This window comes from Salvelinus sp. IW2-2015, linkage group LG14, assembly GCF_002910315.2.
Source record: "Salvelinus sp. IW2-2015 linkage group LG14, ASM291031v2, whole genome shotgun sequence".
NCBI classification, from domain to species: domain Eukaryota; kingdom Metazoa; phylum Chordata; class Actinopteri; order Salmoniformes; family Salmonidae; genus Salvelinus; species Salvelinus sp. IW2-2015.
In genome coordinates this window covers 27,236,517-27,261,431 of record NC_036854.1, presented here as the reverse complement: position 1 = coordinate 27,261,431, position 24,915 = coordinate 27,236,517, and the positions used below count along the sequence as shown (strand labels likewise).

The 24,915-nt window shown below is 44.9% G+C and overlaps 1 protein-coding gene and 1 long non-coding RNA gene across 3 annotated transcripts in view; one reads left to right on the top strand and one right to left on the bottom strand.

Moving 5' to 3' along the window:
* elovl2 (ELOVL fatty acid elongase 2) overlaps positions 1-13,416 on the top strand; it is a 23,011-nt gene extending 9,595 nt beyond the window's left edge. For both annotated transcript variants that reach the window (XM_023999917.2, XM_023999918.1), the window contains 5 exons: positions 9,615-9,692; positions 10,525-10,696; positions 11,909-12,033; positions 12,234-12,368; positions 12,587-13,416. In XM_023999917.2, coding sequence (XP_023855685.1) covers positions 9,615-9,692; positions 10,525-10,696; positions 11,909-12,033; positions 12,234-12,368; positions 12,587-12,685 — 609 coding nt within the window. In that variant the 3' untranslated portion in view covers positions 12,686-13,416. The remainder of the gene's footprint in view (positions 1-9,614; positions 9,693-10,524; positions 10,697-11,908; positions 12,034-12,233; positions 12,369-12,586) is intronic.
* On the bottom strand, positions 13,076-24,915 carry LOC111972688 (uncharacterized). The gene is made up of 6 exons (XR_002878500.2): positions 24,839-24,915; positions 22,937-22,997; positions 20,842-20,886; positions 15,033-15,079; positions 14,776-14,883; positions 13,076-14,107 (listed from the first exon to the last, which is right to left on the bottom strand). It is a non-coding gene; the product is annotated as an uncharacterized lncRNA (long non-coding RNA).

Sequence of the window (24,915 nt, the reverse complement as noted above, 5' to 3'; positions counted from 1 at the left end):
TGACTCCTGGGAAGTGCAGCGTTCTCCTGGAGGTTTATCACGCAATCCCATCGTCGATGAGGTGGTAATTTGGTCGCTTTCTTCTTACTAAAAGCGATAGCCAAATCGGCATATTCTGGGGGAATGCGCACAGTGGAAACCTGGTCTGGACTCTCCACCGACGTGGCACCGATGGAAACTCCCACACACCTACCTGAACACTCATCTGACCACCCCTGAAGAGCTCCCTGTCTCCAGGAAATGAGGGGATTGTGAATGGCTAGCCAGGGAACCCCCAACACCACTGGAAACCCAGGTGAATCAATAAGGTAGAAACTAATCTGCTCCCTATGATCCCCCTGCYTTACCATGTCCAGCGGAATCGTGGCCTCCCTGATCAGCCCTGACCCTAACGGTCGGCTATCTAAGGAGTGCACAGGGAAAGGTGGGTCTATCTGCACCAGCGGAATACCCAATTTACGGGCGAGTCCGCGATCCATAAAACTCCCAGCTGCGCCTGAGGTCACTAGCGCCTTATGCTGGAGAGAGGGGGAAAACGCAGGGGAAAAAAATAACCAAAAACATGTGACCGACAGGAAGCTCTGGGTGAGTTTTGTGCCTACTCACCTGGGGTGGCCGAGAAGTATTCCGCCTGCCATCTCGACTCCCAGATGGACTCCTCCAGCACCGGTCCGAAGTGTGTCCTCTTCGGCCACAATAGGTGCAAGAGAAGCCACCTCCTCCGGCCCSCCTAGATGCAGCCCCTCCCAACTCCATCGGAGTTGGAGCGGGAGGGCTGGGAGGTGGAACTGACAGGACCCCCTCTGAACGCCCGCGGGCAGCTAGCAGGTTGTCCAGTCGTATRGACATGTCAATYAGCTCATCGAGGGAGAGTGTAMTGTCCCGACAASCTAGCTCCCGACGGACGTCCTCCSGAAGGCTACATRGGTAATGGTCCATCAGGGCCCTGTCATTCCACCCCGCACCAGCAGCCAAGGTCCGGAACTCCAACGCGAAGTCTTGCGCACTCCTCGTCTCCTGTCTGAGGTGGAACAGTCGCTCACCCACCGCACGGCCCTCCTGAGGGTGGTCAAATACGGCCCGAAAGCGGCGGGTGAACTCTGGGTAGTGGTCTCGAACCGAGTCTGGGCCGTTCCAGACCGCGTTAGCCCATTCCAGGGCTCTACCCGTCAGACAGGAGATGAGGAGGCTAACACTCTCCTCTCCCGAGGGAGTCGGATAAACAGTAGCCAAGTAGAGCTCCAACTGGAGCAAAAACCCCTGGCACCCAGCCACCGCTCCGTCGTACTCCCTCGGGAGCGCGAGACGCAACGCGCCGGAACCAGACGCCGACGTGGAAGGAGTAGGTTGCGATGTCCGTGAAGGAGCTGGGGTAGACGTCGGGAAACCACTCCTCTCCCATCGCTCCATTCTCTCCATCATCATGTCCATTGCCGACCCAATCCTATGGAGAACGGCGGTGTGATGGAGGACKCGCTCCTCCATCGATGGAAGAGGGGTGGTTGCTGCTTCTGCTGACTCCATGTTMTGGTGCGGGCTTCTGTCACAATTCAAATGGTGAAATGAAGGAGTCAAGTGCAGAGAGCAGGGTAGTTCCTTTGCAAGTGGAAAATATTTATTTCACCCAGAAATAAACTAAGAGACGGCTACGCCACACAACAAAGGACGCGTCAAAAATACAGTCCAAAATAAAAATAAGACTGAAATCCACTACATAGAAAATCACCACCAAAACAGAATAACAAGCCCGCACAAAAGACGGCGGGCCAACTGGGTTTAAATAACACACTAACCCTAAACACAAAACAGGTGTAACCAATTAGACAACCTAAATGAAAACAGAAAAGGGGATTCGTAACATACTCATTCAAGGGTTTTTCTTTATTTGGACTATTTTCTACATTGTACAATACTAGTGAACACATCAAAACGATGAAATAACACACATGAAATCACTTAGTAACCAAAAGTGTTAAATCAAAATATATTTTATATTTACGATTCTTCAAAGCCTTGATGACAGCTTTGCACACTCTTGGCGTTCTCCCAACCAACTTCACCTCTCTCCGTCTCACCCCCCATCTCTTTCTCCGTCTCCATCTCTCTCTCTCCGTCTCTCCAACTCTCTCTCCGTCTCTCTTTCTCTGTCTCTCCGTATCCCTTTCTCTGTCACTGTATCCCTTTCTCTCTCTCTCCGTATCCCTTTCTCTGTCTCTCTGTATCCCTTTCTCTGTCTCTCTGTATCCCTTTCTCCGTCCCTCTGTATCCCTTTCTCCGTCTCTCTGTCTCACTGTATCCCTTTCTCTGTCTCTGTCTCTCTGTCTTTCCGTCTCTCGCTCTGTCTCTCTGTCTCCCTCTCTCCGTCTCTCGCTCTGTCTCTCTGTCTCCCTCTCTCTGTCTCCCTCTCTCTGTCTCTCTGTCTCCCTCTCTCTGTCTCCCTCTCTCTGTCTCTGTCTCCCTCTCTCTGTCTCTCTGTCTCCCTCTCTCTGTCTCTCGCTTCTGTCTCTCTCTGTCTCCTCTCATCTCTGTTCTCCCTCTCTCTGTCTTCTCTGTCTCCCTCTCTCTGTCTCTCCTCTCTCTCGTGTCTCTCTGTCTCCCTCTCTCTGTCTCTCTGTCTCCTCCTCTGCTCCGTTCTCGCTCTGTCTCTCTGTCTCTCCTCTCTCTGTCTCCCTCTCTCTGTCTCTGTCTCCCTCTCTCTGTCTCCCTCTCTTCCGTCTCTCGGCTCTGTCTCTCTGTCTCCCTCTCTCTGTCTCCCTCTCTCTGTCTCTCTCCCTCTCTCTGTCTCCCTTCTGTCTCTGTCTCCCTCTCTCTGTCTCTCTGTCTCTCCCTCTCTCTGTCTCCCTCTCTCTGTCTCTGTCTCCCTCTCTCGTCTCTCTGTCTCCCTCTCTCCGTCTCTGCTCTGTCTCTCTGTCTCCCCTCTCTGTCTCTGCTCCCCCTCTCTCTGTCTCCCTCTCTCTGTTCTCTGTCTCCCTCTCTCTGTCTCTCTGTCTCCCTCTCTCCGTCTCTGGCTCTGATCTCTCGTCTCCCTCTCTCTGTCTCTGTCTCCCTCTCTCTGTCTCCCTCTCTCTGTCTCTGTCTCCCCCTCTCTGTCTCTCTGTCTCCCTCTCTCCGTCTCTGGCTCTGTCTCTCTGTCTCCTCTCCCTCTCTCTGTCTCCCCTCTCTCTGTCCTCTGTCTCCCTCTCTCTGTCTCTCTGTCTCCCTCTCTCCGTCTCTGGCTCTGTCTCTCTGTCTCCCTCTCTCTGTCTCCCTCGCTCTGTCTCTGTCTCCCTCTCTCTGTCTTCTCTGTCTCCCTCTCTCCGCTTCTGGGCTCTGTCTCTCTGTCTCCCCTCTCTCCGTCCCTCTCTCTCTGTCTCTCTCGTCTCCCTCTCTCCGTCTCTCGCTCTGTCTCTCTGTCTCCCTCTCTCTGTCTCCCCTCTTCTCTGTCTCTCTGTCTCTCTGTCTCCCTTCTCTCTGTCTCTTGTCTCCCTCTCTCTGTCTCTCTGTCTCCCTCTCTCTGTCTCTCTGTCTCCCTCTCTCTGTCTCTCTGGTCTCCCTCTTCTCTGTCTCTCTGTCTCCCTCTCTCTGTCTCCCTCTCTCGTCTCTGTCTCCCTTCCTCTGTCTCTCTTCTCCCTCTCTCCTGTCTCTCGCTCTGTCTCCTGTCTCCCTCTCCTGTCTCCCCTCTCTGTCTCTCTGTCCCCTCTCTCTGTCTCTCTGTCCTCCCTTCTCTCTGTCTCTCTCTCTGTCTCTGTCTCCCTCTCTCCGTCTCTCGCTCTGTCTCTCTGTCTCCCTCTCTCTGTCTCCCTCTCTCTGTCTCTCTGTCTCCCTCTCTCTGTCTCTGTCTCCCTCTCTCTGTCTCTCTGTCTCCCTCTCTCCGTCTCTCTCTCTGTCTCTCTGTCTCCCTCTCTCCGTCTCTGGCTCTGTCTCTCTGTCTCCCTCTCTCTGTCTCCCTCTCTCTGTCTCTCTGTCTCCCTCTCTCTGTCTCTGTCTCCCTCTCTCTGTCTCTCTGTCTCCCTCTCTCCGTCTCTCTCTCTGTCTCCCTGTCCCCTCTCCGTCTCTGGCTCTGTCTCTCTGTCTCCCTCTCTCTGTCTCCTTCTCTCTGTCTCCTTCTCTCCATCTCCCTCTTCCGTCTCCCTCCCTCTCTCTCCGTCTCCCTCTCTCTCTCCGTCTCCCTCTCTCTCCGTCTCCCTCTCTCTCTCTCCCTGTCTCCCTCTCTCTCTCCATCTCCCTCTCTCCATCTCTCTTGTCTCTGTCTCTCCCTCTCTCTCGCCTCTCTCTCTCTCGCCTCTCTCTCCTCTCGCCTCTCTCTCCCTCTCTCTCTCACCTCTGTCTCTCCCTCTCCCTCTCGCCTCTGTCTCTCTCTCTCTTCACTCTGTTCTCTCCCTCTTACTTCTGTCCCCTCTCTCTCTCTCTCTCGCCCTCTGTCTCTCTGTCTCTCCCTCTCCCTCTCTGTCTCCCTCTCTCCATATACCTATCTATTTCTCTTCCCTCTAGTCCTCTCCTCCTCTCCTCTCATCCTCACCTCCTCTCTCTGTCTCCCTCTCCTCCTCTCTTCCTCTCTCTGTCTCCTTCTCCCACTGTGACCTCTGGGCATGGGCCCGTCTGCTGACTCATATGACATGTTGTGCAGTGGTCCAGATGCCAGATCAGCTTTAATTCCAGGCTAGGTGAGAGGGTGAAGGACCATACAGACAGATTGCTCTCACTGGAAACCCTTCTAGGCAGGCTACCACTCTCACACAACACAGATTTAGACTATTTACATAGCTAGAAAGATGATACTGTTATGATTATTAGTAGAAATGTGAATCATGAAGATCTCTACAGTGTAAGCTATGTCTAATGTCTATATGATAGGCAATGTGTGAAATACAACTTGAGGTGTAGTTTGTAGGTTGTGTTGTTAGTTCGAAAGTGGCACTGAGGTCTAAGACACTGCATCTCAGTGCTAGAAGCGTCACTACAGACCCTGGTTAGATTCCAGGCTGTTAACTGTTGCTGTGCACCACCTTTCATTTGACTTAATGGATATTCTGTACGTTTCCGTGCCCATAACCCTCAGTTATCTCAGATCTCTTGTACCCCTATGAAACAGTCAGTTTATCAATCAGTTGGCAGGTAGTCTAGCAGTTATGAGTGTTAGGCCAGTTACCAAAAAGTCGCTGGTTCATGTCCCTTAGGCTGACTAGGTGATAAAAAATGTCTATGTGCCCTTGAGCAAAGCACTTAACCCTAATGGCTCCTATAAGTCACTCTGAATAACAGCGTCTGCTAAATGACTAACATGTAAGTGTAGTTGGCCTGAAGACATATAGGGACGGTTTCACAGCTGGAGCCTAGTCCTAGACTGAAAAGTATGCTCAATTGTGAATCTCCATTGAAAGTGTTTTTCAATAGAGCTTGATCTATGTGTGAATCCTACACTTGTACACTACATACATTCACTAAAACGTAGAGAGAGGGAGAGAGGGAGGAAGTATGCTGTCGTAGGAGAATAATGACCTCCAAGCAGAGAGATCTATTTGAAGAGCACTTGAGCACAGTTAGGTTGCGGAGAGCATTCATATATCCCTCTTTGTGGAAGTTTATACAGGAGTGACCTAATACCATTACAACTGCTCACTGGGTTAGACTGACAGGGGGGTCGGGCTACTGCCTCAGCTCAGTCAGTCAGGACAGGGATACAGATGTGTGTGTGTGTGGGGAGGGGTATATGTGTGGAGCAGGGTGGGGGGGGTGTGTTACAGGGAAATGTGCCAGACTGTGTGTTGTGTCGGTCTGTGTGTGGGTGTGTGTGTGGTGTTGTGTGTGTGTGTGTTGTTGGCTTGTGGTGGTGTGGTGTGGTGGTGCGAATAGTGTGTGTGTGGTGGGGTGGTCGAATTATACTGTCGTGATGTTGTTGGGTGGTGTGAGAGTTTAACTGCAAATAGTGTGTGTGTGGGGGTGTGAGATGTTTACGTGTGTGTGTGGTGGGGTGGTGGAAGTTAACGTGTGTGTGTGGTGTGTGAGATATACTGCTGTGTGTGTGGTGGAGAGTGATTACTGTGGTGTGTGGTGGGGGTGGTGAGATTATACTGATGTGGTGTGTGGGGGAGGGTGGGAAATTATATCTGGACTGTGGGGGTGGTGAGATTATACGTGTGTGGTGGGGGTGTGTGGAGGAAAGTGCTATACTGATGTGCTGGGGGTGGTAAGAGTTACTACTGTGTTTAGTGGGGGTGGTGAGATATACTGTGTTGTGGTGGGGTTGAGTGTTATCACTATTTGTGTGGGGGTGGTGAGGATAGGTGTGGTGGGTCGGTGGATGTATGAGGTGTGGGGATCTGGTGTGGGGTGACGAGTTATACTGTGTGTGTGGTTGGGGTGATTACGTGTGGGGTGCGTGAGGAGTTTATACTTTGTGTGTAGGGTGGTGGGTGGTGAGAGTTATACGTGTGGGGGGTGGGTAGAGTTATCCTTTGGTGGTAGGTTGGGGTGGTGAGATTATACTGTGTGTGCTGGGGGGTGGTGAGAGTTATACTGTTTATGGGGGGTTACGTGTGTGTTAGGTGTGGTGGTAGTTCGTGTGTGTGGGGTGAGAGTTATACTGTGTGTGTGGGTAGGTGGTGGGGGCGGTGAAGTTATACTTGTGTGTGTGTGACAGAGGGTAGAGTTATACTAGTGTGTGTGGTGGTTGGTGAGAGTTAACTGTGGGGAGGGTTGAGATTATACTGGTGCTGTGGTGGGGTGGTGAGAGTTATACGTGTGTGTGTGGGTGGTGAGAGTAAATGTGTGTTTGTAGGGGGGGGGGGTGGGTGGGGGGGGTGTGGGGTGATTTCACTGTGTTGTGGTAGGGTGGTGGGGTGTGTGAATTACACTGTGTGTTGGGTAGGTGTGGGGTGTGAAGTTATACTGTGTGTGGTGGTGGTGGGAAGATCGGTGTGTGGATGGGGGAGATCTATACGTGGTAGGTGTGGGGGTGGGAGAAGTTATACTGTGTTGGGGGTGGTGGAGATGTTATACTGTGTGTGGGGGGTGGTGAAGAGTTATACTGTTGTGTGATATACGTGGGGTGGTGAGGTTATAACTGTGTGTGTGGTGGGGGTGGGTCAGAGTTATAACGTGTGGGGGGGTGAGATGTATATACGTTGTTGGTGGTGGGGGTGGTAAGTTATACTGTGTGGGGGTGTGAGAGTTTATACTCGTGTGTGGTGGGGGTTGGTGAGAGTTATACTGGTGTGTTGGGGTGGTAGAGTATACTGTGTGTGTGTGGGGTGGGATTTACTGTGTGGCTGTGGTGGAGGTCGGATTGAGTTATACTAATGTTGTGTGATGGGTTGAGGTATACTGTCGTGGTGTGGTGGGGGGTGGTGAGAGTTATACTGTGGTGTGGGTGTGAGATTTACTGTGTTGTTGGTGTGAGAGTCTAACTGGGGGTTGGGGGTTGTGAGAGTTAAACTGGGGTTGTGGGGTGTGAGATCGTATACTATTTGTGTGGGTGTGAGAGTTAACTTTGGTTGGGGTGCTGAGAGTTACTGTGTTTGTTGGTTGTGAAGTATATACTGTTGTTTTGTGGGCGTGGTGAGATTTACTGTGGTGTTGTGTTGGATGTGATGATTATACTATGGTGGGGGTGTGAGACTATACTATGTGTTGAGGATATTACGTGTGTGTGGTGTGGTGCGTGAGATTATACGTGTGTGTGTGGGTGGAGATTATACTGTTGTGTGGGGGTGGAGATTATACTTGTGTTGTAGGTGTGGGGTGGTGAATTATACTGTGGTGGGTAGGGTGTGGGTGAGTGCAGAAGTTATACTTGTGTTGTGGGGGTGGTGAGAGTTATACTTGGGGTATTGGGTGGGTTAGATATACTATGTGTGTGTGGGATGTGCAGATTATACTATGTGGGGTGTGAGATTTATACTGTGGTGTGGTGTGAGTATACTGGTGTGTGTGGGTGTGAGAGTATATGGGGTGTTAGGTTGGTGGAGTTGTGAATATACTGGTCTCGTGATGGTGAGATATACTGTCTGAGTGTAAGTATACTGTTGGGGGTGTGAAGAGTTACTATGTGTTGTGGGGTAGTGGTTAGAGTATACTGTGTGGGGGTGTAGAGTACTACTGTGTGTGTGTAGGGGTTGGATTTAACTACGTGGTTTGGGGGGCTGTGAGAGTCTATACTGTTGTGTGTTGGTGTGTTGAGATATTATACTGTGTTGGGGGGTGTTGAGATAATACTGTGTGGGGCGTGAGTTATACTGTGTGTTGGTGTTGAGAGTATACTGTGTGGCGGTTGAGAGTATACTGTGGTTGTGGCGGTGGCTGAATTATACTGTGTTGGGTGGGGTTGAAGTATATGGTGTGTTTTGTGGTGTAGATTTATAACTTGTGTTGGGTGTGATGAGTAATACTTGTGGGGGTGTTGAGAGTTATACTGTTGGGGTTTGAATAACTATGTGTTGTGGGGTGGTGAGAGTATATCACTGTGTTGGGTGGTGAGATTATACGGGTGTGGATAGCGGCGGTGTGAAAGTTATTACGTGTGTGGTGGGGGTGTGAGAGTTATACTGTTTGTGTGGGCAGTGTAGATTATACTGTGTGTGGGAGTTGTGAGAGTTATACTGTGGGTGTCGAGGATTAACTTGTGTGGGGTGTGAGAGTTATACTGTGGTGTGGTACTGGTGGGCGGTGGTTAGAGTATACTCTGTTGTTGGGGGTGGTGAGATTATACTGTGGGGGTGGTGAGTTGTATACTATTGTGTGTGGGGGTGTGAGATTATACTTGTGGTGATGTGGGGGTGGTGAGAGTATACTGTGTGTGTGGGGGGTGTAGAGTTATATAACGTGTGTGTGTGGGGTATTGTTGTGGTGGGGTGGGAGTTATACTGTGTGTGTGGTGGGGTGGGAAGTTTAATGTGTGTGGTGGGGGTGTGGAGTTATACTGTGTGTGGTGGGTGGTGAGAGCTTACGTGTGGGGTTGAATGTGTGACTGGTTGTGGGTGTGAGAGTTATACTGTGGTGTTGTGGGGGGTGGTGAAGCTATATGTGTGCTGTGATGGGGGGTGAGCAGTTATTACTGGGTGATTGTGTCGCTGTTGTGTGGGGGTGCGTGTAGAGTTATACTGTGGCTGTGAGGTGGTAAGATATACTGTGTGTGTGTGGGGGTGGTGAGAGTTATCACTGTGTTTGTGTGGTGGGTGAAGTTATACTGTGGTGGGTAGGTGGGTGGGTGGTGCAGTTATACTCTTGTGTGTGGTAGGGGTGGTGGGGTGGTGAGAGTTATACGTGTGTATGGGCTGTGGTTGGGGTGTGAATCTTATCTGTGGTGTGTGGGGTGTAAGTATACTGTGTGTGTGGTGGGGTGGTGAGATTTATACTGTGTGTGTAGGGTGGTGAGTTACGTGTGTTGGGGGGTGGTGAGAGTTATACTGTGTGTGTTGTGGGGTTGTGGAGGTGTGGGGTGATGTGCAGTTATACTGTGTGTGTGGTGGCGTGGTGAGTATACCTGTTGGGGGTGAGATGTATCTGTGGGTGTGTGTGTGTGTGTTGGGGGTGTGAGATTCTTACTGTGTGTTGTAGGGGGTGGCGTGGTGAGAGTTATACTGTGTGTGTGGTGGTGGTGAGAGATACTGTGACGTTGACCGAGCGTTTTGTTGCAGCTCGTCTCGGCACCTTCGTCGGCAGGCTACCGTCTGCAGTCTCAGGGACTCCACGAGGCAGGGGAGGCGGACCTCAGGGTGAGACACCGTGTCTGTGTGTGTGGTGTGTGTGTGTGTGCTGACTCCCTCCCACCCTCTATCCTTCCTCCTCCAGTAACACTGTGTTTGGCTCTGCTGTCTACTCCCACGACTGGCCTCTGAAAACCACTGAAAAAGAAATGCAGAAGTCTATCTAATGAATTACACAAACCTACTCTTCACATTTTGAAGAAAGAGTCATGTCATGTGACTGTTGTCCCTTACTACTTATTAGAAAACATTACAACCATCTATTAAGAAGTGCAATGTCTCCTGCATTCAAATATCAAGTGTCTCAACAGATGCTATCATTGCTATGTCTGTTCATATTTGGGGCTCTCGTAACTGACTTCCCTAGTTAAATAAAGGTTAATAAAGGTTAAATAAAGGTTAAATAAATACAAAGACATACATACAGTATATGTTGTATAATAATTTCTGCAGCTATGTCCACGAATGGCATCCCCCATCCCCCATCTTCTGCACCCCCCCCCCCCCCCCCCACAGTTTAATATATATATATATCTGAATGTGATAACATAAAGCAACATATGCAAGAATACAAATGTGTAATTTATTAAACACAAAGAGAGTTAATTACAATGTATTACAATTAAATGAATTACAACGAATTACATAACTTAATTACAGTTACATTAGCTGTAAATTAAAGAATAATAATGAATATCCACTGCCACACAAAAATATTGAAATTTATTGAAAATATTGAGAGGAAAAAATTCTGAAGGGTTATAGTCATGAAAGGGAAGTTGATCCAGTACTGGCCATATTACTGCACAGTCCCCTACATGCTCTTCTATACACTCACCAGGTAGCCAAGGTGCTGTGGTGGTACTACTTCTCCAAGGTGATTGAGTTCCTGGACACCATCTTCTTTGTGCTGCGGAAGAAGAACAGCCAGATCACCTTCCTGCACGTTTATCACCACGCCTCCATGTTCAACATCTGGTGGTGTGTTCTGAACTGGATCCCCTGTGGACAGAGTAGGTCACACCCACTTCCACCTACATCACTGTTAGAATGCATCCGTCAAAGGGACTCGATTGATGTAAGAGCGAATCAGTAGCGGGCTTTGGGCGTGGTATAGACAGAGACGAAAGAGGGAAGCGAGACATCTCACTCGCTCCTCTTTTCTGGTTCATATACAGTCAATGAACTAAGCAGACCAGACCATAAAGATATATAGAAGACTCATCTTTGTATCTGTGCCATTATAGCTTATGTGACAGTATGGGCAACGCCATTGAGGCTACCTATATTTTAAAGGAGTCCATTTTCTTCTTCACGATTGGCTGATCCCTCCTTATGACCCGGTTGGACTCCAGCTAACATGACCTTTTAGCCACTAGAGGTCTCTATCATTCTCTATGGACCAGACCCAGCTGCTAATGTATTGGTGCCTATGGGAGAGCCACCTGCTTAAGTAGACCGGAACTGTGAAAAAAAATGTCAATGGCAAACGGCCTGAGTTGGAAATCTTCATTTATCCACCATCTTTGATATAGGTTAACGTTAGGGTCAGATTGAGACGAGAGCTGAGGTGGATGTTCTTCCTGTGGAAACGTTCTAACACCTATTCTTCAATGTTGAAGCCCAACGGGGGTAGTTGTTATTTTGCTGATTATGCCAATGTTCTTCAAGCAGGGCTGAGGCACTGCATCTCAGTGCTAGGGGTGTCACTACAGGCCCTGGTTTGATTCCAGGCTGTATCACATCCGGCCGTGATTGCGAGTCTCATAAGGCAGTGCACAATTGGCCCAGCGTCGTCCGGGTTAGGGTTTGGCCAGGGTAGGCCGTCATTGTAAATAAGAATTTGATCTTAACTGACTTGCCTAGTTAAATAAAGGTGAAATAAAAATGTAATAAATAAAGGGATCCGCCCTCCCCCTCATGAGGCCGGCAGCAGTGTCATCCCATCCCAGCAGGCCATATATAACTACACCAGGAAGAAGCCCAAAACCAAGAGCAAACTCAAGAGTGAGCATGCCCTGTCCTGTAATAAAACAAATACAAATAAAACTAGCCCAAACAACTTTAACATGTCCCTGCTACAAGCAATTTGCAAAATATGTTTCATTCTTTTTCTCACAGTAGTTGTGTTGCCTTGGTGACAGACCAAACTGCTGAATTTCAATGTGAAAGGTTTGTCAAGTATGTCAAGGAATAATACATTTTTCCAAAATCTTTTTTTCAAGGTTTCTTTGGGCCGACTCTTAACAGTTTCATCCATGTGTGTATGTACTCCTACTATGGCCTGTCTACAATACCCTCCATGCAGAAATACCTCTGGTGGAAGCGTTACCTGACTCAGGCTCAGTTGGTGAGTACACTGGTTGCAAATTCCTTTCATGAAACGAGCACTCGTTTTCAATCAAGCCTGTATGATCTCATTTGAACAGTGAAGGGAACTACTCTTCTAGTCTAAGAGCAATGGCCTACATTAACAATAGACATGGGACGATAAAAGCCACGCATGTTAGAGGAATTATAAGACCCCTTTTTGCTCTCCCTCTGTCTCAGATCCAGTTTATACTGACCATCACACACACCCTGTCTGCGATCGTCGTCCCTTGTGGTTTCCCCGTCGGATGCCTTCTCTTCCAGTTCTCCTACATGGCCACCCTCGTCATCCTTTTTGTCAACTTCTACGTCCAGGTACAGTAGCGCCTTGGGGTAACCTTCCCATGAACACTGGATTAAAACTGCGCTCTGTATAATAGGACACGGTAAAAAATAAAAATAAAAATCTAAAATGATTGTAAAAGTCCACAAATACGACAATGTTCTTTGTTACGTTAGGGATTCATTTAAAAGCATGTCTGAATATTTATGTTGGTTTTTCAATGGTCGGAAGTTGACTGATTTTATCCCAGACCTACAGAAAAAGACGGCCAGAAGAATCCATCAAGTCCAGTCGCCCAAATGGCCACTCTGTCTCCACCAATGGCACCAGCTTCAAGAAGAGAAAGTAGTATTTGGACCTGGTTGTCAAGACAACGACCTACTTCAACAACCACCAGAATCTATACACGTCGTGACACTACTGCTGAAATGCTCCAAGACAGGGATAKGTTTCAGTATGCATGTTGTGTTTTTGTATAGAATACTTTGTACTTAATTTTTGTATAAAATTCTTTATTTGGTTTCCTTGGAGCTTGACAACATATGTGTAACATAGTGTACGTACAGGAATGATGAGCTCATTTCCTTTGCACTTTCAATTGCTGAAATGCAAGTGTGAAAACTCCATCCATTCCTTACCACGCAGTAACCTATGCAATTCATAGTTTATATTCTCATAGTGTTAAAACCTGAATACAATCAGCAATTTCCACAATACTTTGACATAATTTACTTTGCTATAAAGCCCAACATTGCTTTATTGAATATAGCCCATGTGTACAGTGTGTACTCATCAAAAATATCAGTCCAGAGCATTCACTGAAATCATTGTTAAACTAAAGATGCCTTAGAAACACTGCAGATCCTTATACCTGATGTATCACAATGTATTTGAATGTCTTCGTTTACGGGTACAAAATGTGCTGGTAAACATTTGACTGGGTCTTTAGAAAAAGCAATATTGAACAGGCTTTCCTGACGACTTTGGTAGACTTTATACATTGAAAAATGCAACCACTGATCAATATCTTTGAATGGCTATCGGCAAACAGACAAAATAAAAGTACTTCAAAAAAATAAACGAGGATGGTCTGCCTTGCTCTATGGTGACGATCCATGTCCCTGAAATTCATCAGCCATGATCTTTTAGCTATTGATGTGTTAGCTATTAGCTATTGATGTGTTAGCTATTAACTATGGATGTGATAGCTATTAGCTATTGATGTGTTAGCTATTAGCTATGGATGTGTTAGCTATTAGCTATTGATGTGTTAGATGACTAGCTATAGATGTGTTAGCTATTAACTATGGATGTGATAGCTATTATAGCTATTGATGTATTAGCTATTAGCTATGATGTGTTAGCTTATTAGCTATGGATGTGTTGGATATTAGCTATGGATGTGTTAGCTATTAGCTATTGATGTGGTTAGATACTGCTATAGATGTGTTAGCTATTAACTATGGATGTGATAGCTATTAGCTAATTGATGTGTTAGCTATTAGCTATGGATGTGTTAGCTATTAGCTATGGATGTGTTAGCTATTAGCTATTGATGTGTTAGATACTAGCTATAGATGTGTTAGCTATCACCTATTATTGTGTGTATTTTGAACAATGCCAGAAAAAAAGATGAGCAAGATTGCTTGTGTGAGAACTGTGATCACGGTCTATGATCCATTATGCGTCCAAGGTGGTGGTGGTGAGTGTTTCAACAGGAAGTGGAGGGTCTTGGCCTCTCTTTCCTTTGTCACCAACTCATTGGAGGTTCCTGTGGAGAGGAAGAGAGGATAAGTAATCTTTATTGCAATCTTAAAAGAGATAGTTTACTTACTTTATTTTGGACTTACCTATGATGTGGTTGTTGTTACATAATATTATAAAATATTTTAAAATGAGTTCATTGGTTGGTTATGAAGCCACATCCAGAATCTCCTAACATAAAAAAAGTGAAGGAAAAAAATCCCTTTATTCCAATTTAATCCCATATATTGTTACCTGCATACTGCCAGACCTAGAAATCCAAACAGCCATATTTACACTGACGTCGCTCGGGTTGGAAAAATCAGGTGGATTATGAAGTGTTGCTGCTGGCTCAGATCTTGGTTCCGTGTGGTCCGTAGCTCGTACGGGGGGAGACTAAGTACATCCCCGAAGCTCACTAACACAGTAACTCTCTGTGACCATGGTTCACACCACAACCCTACCAGGAACACTGGATGCCCTTCTTCACCCTGGATATATTTACAGATGTGTATATTATGTTTTAACTTTATCTTCAAATCCCTCGTTTTCACGAACCGACTCACAAAATTAAGATAATGTGGGTGATCCATTTCGGTCTTAATACAACAGAACATCTAATTTTCCATTTAAAAAGAAAAGACGGGAACGAGATCCAAGGGCAGGCTGGACTGAGTTTATTCCACAGTGACCTACCATGTGGAATACAGTGTGTGGGTCAGAGGGGTACCGGTGGTCCTGCAACCTGATCCCTCTGTGACGTGCTGCTCTTCGCCCTCTCTGGGCTCTCCTAGTGACTCTAACCTGGAAGGAGATAGATATGGAGAACGAGAGCATGACTTTACATCAGACATGGCTATTATAATCATTGTTACATACAGTACATGTGCTCTGACATGTATGTTATCCATTGACGTTAGGTCAGGCCAGTTGGCTGTTCAGTGTTTATTTACCTCTGCTGCTTTCTCTCACAGAACGACTGCACCGACTGACGCTCGCTCTGCCAAAAGTCCAGAAAAATGAAAGGAGTTTTTGCCAAAACAATGTTAAGAATCAGATGTTACAGGATTGATTTCATAGCAAGCTAGCGAGGCAAAGTATAATATCACAAAGAGAGGTACAGTTGAAGTCGGAAGATTACAAACACTTAGGTTGGAGTCATTAAAACTCATTTTTCAACCACTCCACAAATTTCTTGTTAACAAACTATAGTTTTGGCAAGTTGGTTAGGACATGTACTTTGTGCATGACACAAGTCATTTTTCCAACAATTGTTTACAGACTTAAAGGTCTATTACTTAAAGGTTTATTTCACTTAAAGGTCACTGGATCACAATTCCAGTAGGTCAGAAGTTTACATACACTAAGTGTACTGTGCCTTTAAACAGCTTGGAAAATTCCAGAAAATGACGTCATGGCTTTAGATGCTTCTGATAGGCTAATTGACATAATTTGAGTCAATTGGCGGTGTACCTGTGGATGTATTTCAAGGCCTACCTTCAAACTCAGTGGCTCTTTGCTTGACATTATGGGAAAATCAAAACAAATCAGCCAAGACATCAGAAAAATAATTATAGACCTCCACAAGTCTGGTTCATCATTGGGAGCAATTTCCAAACACCTAAAGGTACCATGTTCATCTGTACAAACAATAGTACGCAAGTATAAACACCATGGGACCAGCAACAGGGCCCGTTCATACCGCTCAGGAAAGGAGACTCGTTCTGTCTCCTAGAGATTAACGTACTTTGGTGCGAAAAGTGCAAATCAATCCCAGAACAACAGCAAAGGACCTTGTGAAGATGCTGGAGGAAACAGGTACAAAAATATCTATATCTGTAACGGCTTTCTTCCTGGGATGAAGGAGAGGACCAAAATGCAGCGCAGTTGTGTTCACATGTTTAATTTGACGAACTGTGAACACTTACAACAATACAAAACAACAAACGTGAAAACCGAGACAGTCCTATCTGGTGCAGAACACAAAACACAGAGACAGGAAACAACCACCACAATCGCCAACACAAAACAAGCCACCTATATATGATTCTCAATCAGGGACAACGATTGACAGCTGCCTCTGATTGAGAACATATTAGGCTGGACACAGAACAGACGAACTAGACACACAACATAGAATTCCCACCCAGCTCACGTCCTGACCAACACTAAACAAGCAAACACATAAGAACTCTGGTCAGGACGTTACAATATCCACAGTAAAACGAGCCTATATCGCATAACCTGAAAGGCCGCTCAGCAAGGAAGAAGCCACTGCTCCAAAACCGCCATAAAAAAGCCAAACTACAGTTTGCAACTGCACATGGGACAAAGATCATACTTTTGGGGGAATGTCCTCTGGTTTGATGAAACAAAATAGAACTGTTTGGCCATAATGACCATCGTTATGTTTGGAGGAAAAAGGGGGAGGCTTGCAAGCCGAAGAACACCATCCCAACCGTGAAGCACGGGGGGTGGCAGCATCATGTTGTGGGGTGCTTTGCTGCAGGAGGGACTGATACACTTCACAAAAATAGATGGAATCATGAGGTAGGAAAATGATGTGGATATATTGAAGCAACATCTCAAGACACCAGTCCTGAAGTTAAAGCTTGGTCGCAATGGGTCTTCCAAATGGACAACGACCCCAAGCATACTTCCAAAGTTGAGGCAAAATGGCTTAAGGCAACAAGGTCAAGGTGTTGGAGTGGCCATCACAAAGCCCTGATCACAATCCTATAGAAAATGTGTGGGCAGAACTGAAAGAGCGTAGGTGAGCAGGAGGCCTACAAACCTGACTCAGTTACACCAGCTCTGTCAGGAGGAATGGGCCAAAATTCAGCCAACGTATTATGGGAAGCTTTTGGAAGGCTACCCAAAATGTTTGACCCAAGTTAAAAATTTAAAGGCAAGTTTCAAGAACTTTTGAAAGTTTCTTCAAGTGCAGTCGCAAAAACCATCAAGCACTATGATGAAACTGGATCTCATGACCGCCACAGGAAAGGAGCCCCAGAGTTACCTCTGCTGCAGAGGATAAGTTCATTAGAGTAACCAGCCTCAGAAATTGCAGGCCAAATAAATGTTTCACAGAGTTCAAGTAACAGACACATCTCAACATCAACTGTTCAGAGGAGACTGCATGAATCAGGCCTTCATGTTCAAATTGCTGCAAAGAAACCACTTCTAAAGGAACTTGCTTGGGCCAAGAAACACGAGCAATGGACATTAGACTGGTGGAAATCGGTCCTTTTGTCTAATGAGTCCAAATTGGAGATTTTTGGTTCCAACCGTCGTGTCTTAGTGAGACGCAGAGTAGGTGAACGGATGATCTCCGCATGTGTGGTTCTTTTATACATTTGCACAAATTTCTAAAATGCTGTTTTTTCTTCGTCGTTATAGGGTATTGTGATGTCATTATGGGGTATTGTGTGTAGATTGATGAGTGAAAAAAAACATTTAATCCATTTTAGAATAAGGCTGTAACMTAACAAATTGTAGAAAAAAATCAAGGGGTCTGAATACTTTCCGAATGCACTGTGCATATTGCTCCTCTTGTGTGCATTTAATGTGTCTATTTTCAAGGATAAAGCTAAGAACAATATAACAATATGGAAAGAAATGTAACAAATTCTTCAAGAACCGATATCACTCCCTAAAACCACAACCCTATGGAACAATCCTTGGATATCTTTTCAGAATTCACTGATAAATTGGCCCACATGGAAAATTTAAGTTAAGGCATAGAAACAGTAAAAACATGTATATATCTATATATATATATATTTTTTTTAAAACCTTTATTTAACTAGGCTAGTAAGTTAAAGAACAAATTCTTCTTTACAATGACGGCCTACCCCGGCCAAACTCGGACGACGCTGGGCCATTTGTTCGTCGTCCTATGGGACTCCCAATCACGGCCGGATGTGATACATCCTGGATGTAGATGACTTGTTAATAGACGATACAATTATTTCCATGACAGAATTAAAAAGCAATTTTTGACTGACCAATGCAGACATCAATCTGAAATCTTTTGGACATCAAAGCAATATTGAGGGGATCCTATTTGAGTCAGAAAATGATACTCATATGATAGATAAGATATACAAAACCTTCAAGATAGCCTATCCAACTAACAGTCTCGTAGAAAAAAAGATAACCTATCCAACTAACAGTCTCATTGAAAAAAATATAAACTATTGGAACCAAGACCTAAAAATAACTGATATTGGCAAAAGATGGAGGAAGTTTTGGAACATAACTAACAAAATTACAGTTAACTAAAATGTATGCTTAATCCATTACAAACCAATATACAGAATTCATTATACAAGTGACACAATTCACAAATTCTACAACCCTACGGCAGAGTCATGTCTTACGTGTAAAACAAACACTGAATCAATAATTCATGCCTTCGGTGAGTGATAAAGTCCAAAAGTTATGTGCGGAGTTAGAAAGTTGCCTTTCAGAAGCTTTGCAATGCAAGTTACCTTTTAATCCATCTATCTGCATATTTAAAGACATGGTACATGAGGGTGAGGTGAGATACCTTATGGGTTGGACCATTATTTTCCCGTCAAAAATGTTGAAAAAACTTTTACTTAACTGGAAATCAAATGATCCTCCATCGTTAAGACAGTGGATGAATCAAAATGATTATTATTTAAAAAAAAATGTGGGCTACAGATTTGAAGCCTGTGGTATAAAGTATTACAGGCCCTAGAAATATCCAAAGGATACATTTAAAAAAAGATATATATTATGAGAACAAACAAGATGAGTTTGGATACTGAGGGAACATGTAGGTTTGAGCAAGTATGATATCATTAGTGTTTGCTGAAATTCATGTACTTCTGAGTTTCTCGCCTTCTGAGTTTCTCGAGTTTCTCGCCATTCATCTTTTGAGATGGGCACGTTCAGCCAACGTCATCTCTAGTTTAGTGGATTCGTGTCTGTGAAATGTTAAGTTGTCTATTGTATTTTGTAAAAATTGTTTTCTAAATAGGTACAGATTCCCAGATCCCATACCGTAGCATTAAAACTCTATGGCATACACATTTTGACACTCACTGCCCAACAGGCTAACGGCATGGAGTTATGAGCCCTAGTTGACAATTTCAAAATGGCCCGGTAGTCAGTCTGTGGTAAGGGCGCCCTCTACTGTTTATAACTATGGAGACTGTCTGGTAGCCTACGTGCGACTAGCCATAGAGTTCTAAACCTGAAGTGTAAGAGAGACAGACGTGTGTTACCTCGACGACAGAGGTCTCGTCTGCGCTGCTGGGAGAGGACTGGGAGAACTGTATAAGAGAGTGATGGGGAGGCGGACTACAGCAGGGTGTCTACTATATGGTCTACGGGAGGGTGTCTACTAGACGGGGTACAGCAGGGTGTCTACTATATGGTCTACGGGAGGGTGTCTACTAGACAGGGTACAGCAGGGTGTCTACTAGACAGGGTACAGCAGGGTGTCCACTAGACGGGGTACAGCAGGGTGTCTACTAAATGGTCTACGGGAGGGTGTCTACTAGACAGGGTACAACAGGGTGTCTACTAGACGGGGTACAGCAGGGTGTCTACTAAATGGTCTACGGGAGGGTGTCTACTAGAAAGGGTACAGCAGGGTGCCTACTAGACGGGGTACAGCAGGGTGTCTACTAGACAGGGTACAGCAGGGTGTCTACTAGACGGGGTACAGCAGGGTGTCTACTAGACGGGGTACAAGCAGGGTGTCTACTAGACGGGGTACAGCAGGGTGTGGTTAATACCAATGCAGTTCAGAGCACTCAGACACAATCAATGGGTGTAAGGGGAGGAGGTGCAGGACAGGGCATGCTCACTCTTGAGTTTGCTCTTGGTTTTGGGCTTCTTCCTGGTGTAGTTATATATGGCCTGCTGGGATGGGATGACACTGCTGCCGGCCTCATGAGGACGAGGGCGGATCCCTTTATATATTACATTTTTATTTAACCTTTATTTAACTAGGCAAGTGAGATGCAGTGAGACTGCTACACCACTCTTTAAGTTTACACTGTAAAGGATATCAGTAAAATTCAATACCTTATTCATTACTACGAAGAGGAATGTTTCAAAACAACTGCAAGGGCTACAGTATGAATGAAATGGGTGGAAAAGAGTTACGATATCACAAATCACAAATTGTTAGCAGTGAATCCCATTCAGAGTGCAATACCCTTATACCCCTCACACTCATTTCTGGACCTCGAAACCAGTTCCACTGCATTTTTTCATTCTTCCCCCCTAATCAGGGACAGGTTTACACCTGGGACACTAGGTGGGTGTAATTTAATTATCAGGTAGAATAGAAAACCAGCAGGCTCTGGACCTCGTAGGGTCAGAGTTGAGTACCCCTGCCTTATACAGGACTTTGATCAAATAGTGAAAATTGTTTAGGAAAAATGTTGCTTCTTTTTGTCCTTGTTAGTTGGGATGGAGTGTGTTGATGTAGAGCAGTAGTGGGCACATTAGGACATGGAAACACATAATAAACTATCACTAGACTAATACTCTGAAACTAGTAGAAAATTCGAAGGGTTTTCAGTTTAGGTGTTGCTATTTGTGAGACAACATCAACTACACGTACAGTTTCAACATCAGAATCAGCCGACAGAACCACAGGAACTGTGACTAATATAACCAAATGAACATTTAACTGGTTTGTGAGTAGGAGGAACAGACAGAGCAGCGAGGTGTCCTGTAGAGGTCTTATAGACAAGACAGTGTTTGGCCTTTACCCACCAGAGGAGAGAGACTGCTGAAGAGCCTGCTTTTGTCCCTGGCCACCTGGAAAACAAACACACAGACTGAACAGACAGCACAAAGCATAGTGACACAAGGATGTTTATATTAAGTGGGAAATATAGGCAAACACACAGTTGCCCTTGAGAGGAAAGTGGTTTAGTACTTGACCCACTAAACATGCTATACAATAGCATTCAATACTAAACAGTGTATACACTAAACATTCTATGCAATATACAGTCTACAGTTTTGTCTATAAGGGATACAGCTTTTTCCACAATTGACTTTTCATAGCAGTTTTAGAAAGATTATGCTGCCGGTTAGGAGAATTAGCATATGGTTAGGAAAAAGGTTAGCTAAAATCAACTTTTGACATCCATTTGGACAAAAACTGTATACCATGTATACATGACCCCAGTCTACACTGAACAGTCTATACAATAGGAATGGCATCAAGCGCAACAAATGCATGGTTTCATGTGTTTGATACCATTCCGTCCTCCCCTCACCGGCCTCCTGTGGTCTTCACACAATAAACAGTATATATATGCAGTACTCTGTCCACAAATTGACCTGGTACCTCTTCAAAGCGGTCAAGAATGTAACATTCTCTGACTTCCTGACATGTGACAAGTCTGTATACGTGGCACCGATAGTCTCAGTGACTTCGACAGAGACCCGAGGCAGTAAGACCTTAACACACATGCAGTGATGCCGAGACTTGAGGCAGCGCACATGTTTTCAGCGACAGGATCTGACCTCACAGGCAGTGGTTCCTTTGGTCTCCAGAAGGTGGCAGGATTCCATCCTGATCTTGGACATGATCACCACATAACCAACAGTCAAGTAGATCCAATGTCTTAATTATTACTACTCATGCTCTCATTGAAAGCATTGCTCGAATAGCATTACAGCAGACATTGGGGGAAGGCCCGTGACATAAGATGACAACAATCAAATAGCCAAACTCAGTGTCAGAGCTGCCACCCAGTTTGAAAACATGTACACCTGTGAGGTTTCACTTCTTTCCCTATGATATGAGAACAAACAGCAACTTTACTGTATTTGATGGCAATATGGCATACTGGACTTATGTAAAGAGTACAGTATTGGTGAACCATTGAAACACAGCATTTTGTATTGATCACTGAAACAGATGTTGTCAGACGGGTCTGTTTTACAGCAGGGATCTACAGCCCAGAACAATCATTAGTACTCCCATACTATATGTAAAACATTCAACTCTCCTATTGCCACGTGCCATGTAATGATATAGCTTGACAGAGTTGTCTACAGTACATACAGCATGGGACCAGGCTAAAGGAAGCCCACACTAGGGTTACGTTACCCCTTCATGTGTGGTAAGGCTTACCTCTGCGCTGCCTGCAGTTGCCAGCATAGGGGACCTTGGCAGAAACAATCAGATGCTCATTTAAAAAAAAATCCTATGTAGTCCAATGTACCAGAAATAACCATAGACTGCCACATATATCACAGGTCTCCATTGCAGCTAGCACATCGAGATCTACAGTGGCGAAATACATTTCATAAATTCATACATTATTTTACAGTGGAAATAAATCCAGTATTCTGTAGTATAACCTGTATATTCTGTATCAGATCAGATTACAGTCTGTGATTAAAGAGCTGAACATATCTGAATGTAAGGTTTCCATGACATGCTGTATCACTGGCTGGTTTTCTGAAGATACTCTTTGCTGGGGGAAATAGAAGACTAGGGTGTAGCCTACATTCATGAGCCCTTTTCATTGGCTTCTCATGCTCGTAAATTAATTTGTAAAGCTTTGTTCTAATAATTCAACTGTCACGTTAGGGGTTACCAGCAGTCATTTGCTTTCAAAGACCCCGTGGGTAGCGGCCAAGATGTCATGCTTGGAGTCTTAGATGATCTGGCCCATGTTTCTCTTGGTCATGTGGTGGGTGATAGGGTTGGACAGGTGAACAGTCAGAATGGTCTGACCATCACAGTCTAGAGAGAGAATCATGTTAAAGAATACTAATAATGTACTTCTCAGACAAAAGAAATGCATCATACGGATGGAGAAAACATCAGGGTTAATGATTCACTCACCGTGTACGCTGTACCTAAAGACGTCCTCTCTGATCAAATGGATTGACTCCCACAGTGAATCCTGTAACACCAGAGGACATGGCAAGGGCGGAAAACACAAACTCAGAAGTCTCATTTGTGACATTGTAATTTTGTAATGGCCCACTAAAGTAGGGACAGGGAGCAAGCAGTGAACTACATGTAATTCAACTAGTAATGTAACTACATTTTGCAGTAGCTTGGTGTTAGTTGAACTAAATTCTAATCTTGATAGTGTGTTTTGTAGTGAATACATTTTTGCCATGAAGCGGTGTTGCTAACTTTTGGAACTGTACACTACTTTATTTGCAAAATAAAATATGGGTGAAGTAGGCAAGAATTTCCTTTCTTTTGCCGCATCAGACCTGCCTAATTCTCATTTGAAACATCATGTTTGTGTTTAATAGGCTAAATTAGACATCCTGTAAACATCTGACTCCAGAGTGATCTTATCACGAAATAATTTTTGATGTAGTGAACTACTTTTTCAAAGTTACATTAGTTAAGTCAACTATGTTTGACTGAAGGGCAGCCTCAGTGTAGCTTAACTTCTTCCAGTGTTCAGTCGATGGTAGCTTGTTAGACTACATTTTCAGAGTAGCTTCCCAATTGCTGACAGGTCATTATCTAACCATGAGAGAGACAGATCATTATCTAACCATGAGGGAGACAGATCATTATCTAACCATGAGGGAGATAGGTCATTATCTAACCATGAGGGAGACGTGTCATTATCTAACCATGAGGGAGACGTGTCATTATCTAACCATGAGGGAGACAGATCATTATCTAACCATGAGAGAGACAGATCATTATCTAACCATGAGGGAGACAGATCATTATCTAACCATGAGGGAGACAGATCGTTATCTAACCATGAGGGAGATAGGTCATTATCTAACCATGAGGGAGATAAGTAATTATCTAACCATCAGAAACTGTTGTTCTGTGTGATATATTCTTTACAGAAATAGTAAAACTTATTTAAATTGCTTGTGCAACAAGAGGTGGGTGTTTGAAATGTTTTGAAAATAATGTGGAACTAGCCTTGTTTCATCTCCAAAATAGATGTTCACTTCATTGAGAAAAGTTATATTCTTTGACCGGTAAGTGAAGAACTCAGAGTCTACACAGTATGAGAAACATATTATGTCTCTATCGTTTATTGCGTTGAAGCTCTCTGCAAAAGCTGGGTTTGTGAACCACTTGTTGGCCCGCTCATTCCTGGACCTCGTTACTGTCATTCGACAGAGTGCTTCAGAGAGGACCACCTGCATCTCATAGTCTGAACAAAACCACTGCCAAAGTCACATTCCCAGACAACTATCCATTTTTCATGAAATGAATTGTATGCCATAAAAACAATAACTGAAACATTTGTGTGATTCACCGCCCACGTTGAATAACTTTTGCAAATTGCTCGCTGAAAAAAAGACAAACTGCACCACAATTCTGAGGATGTGTGTGAGTGATGTCATGACTGTATTGGTAAATCCTGATGTGAAAACTAAATGAAAGGAGGAAGATGATGAAACAAGTGGTCTGCATCTATCTACACAAGGTTGGAGAATTCAGATCCATAGTCAATGTGGACATAACCTACTGGGTCGTGTTCATTAGGGCATGCAACGGAAAACATTTTGAAGCGGTTTGCAAAGGAAGTCCAGATACAGTAGTCCCTCCCTTTTTCCGTCTATTTTCTTTCGCTTGGTGCCTAATGAACATGACCCTGCTGAGGAAAAGAAAATGCAGACAGTGTAGACAATCTATCCGCTAGGGGGCAATACATTCTCAGACATTACAGTCAATGTTGGAATGGTCTCTCCTCCTCTCCATCATAGTATACCTTCTAATCACAGGAATCTGACATGACTGAAAACTTACAGGAGTAGACAATGATCTTTTCCCAGGCTTGGTTTCCGCCTCTTCTTTTGTGGTATTGTTGAGGATCGAGTTAATCG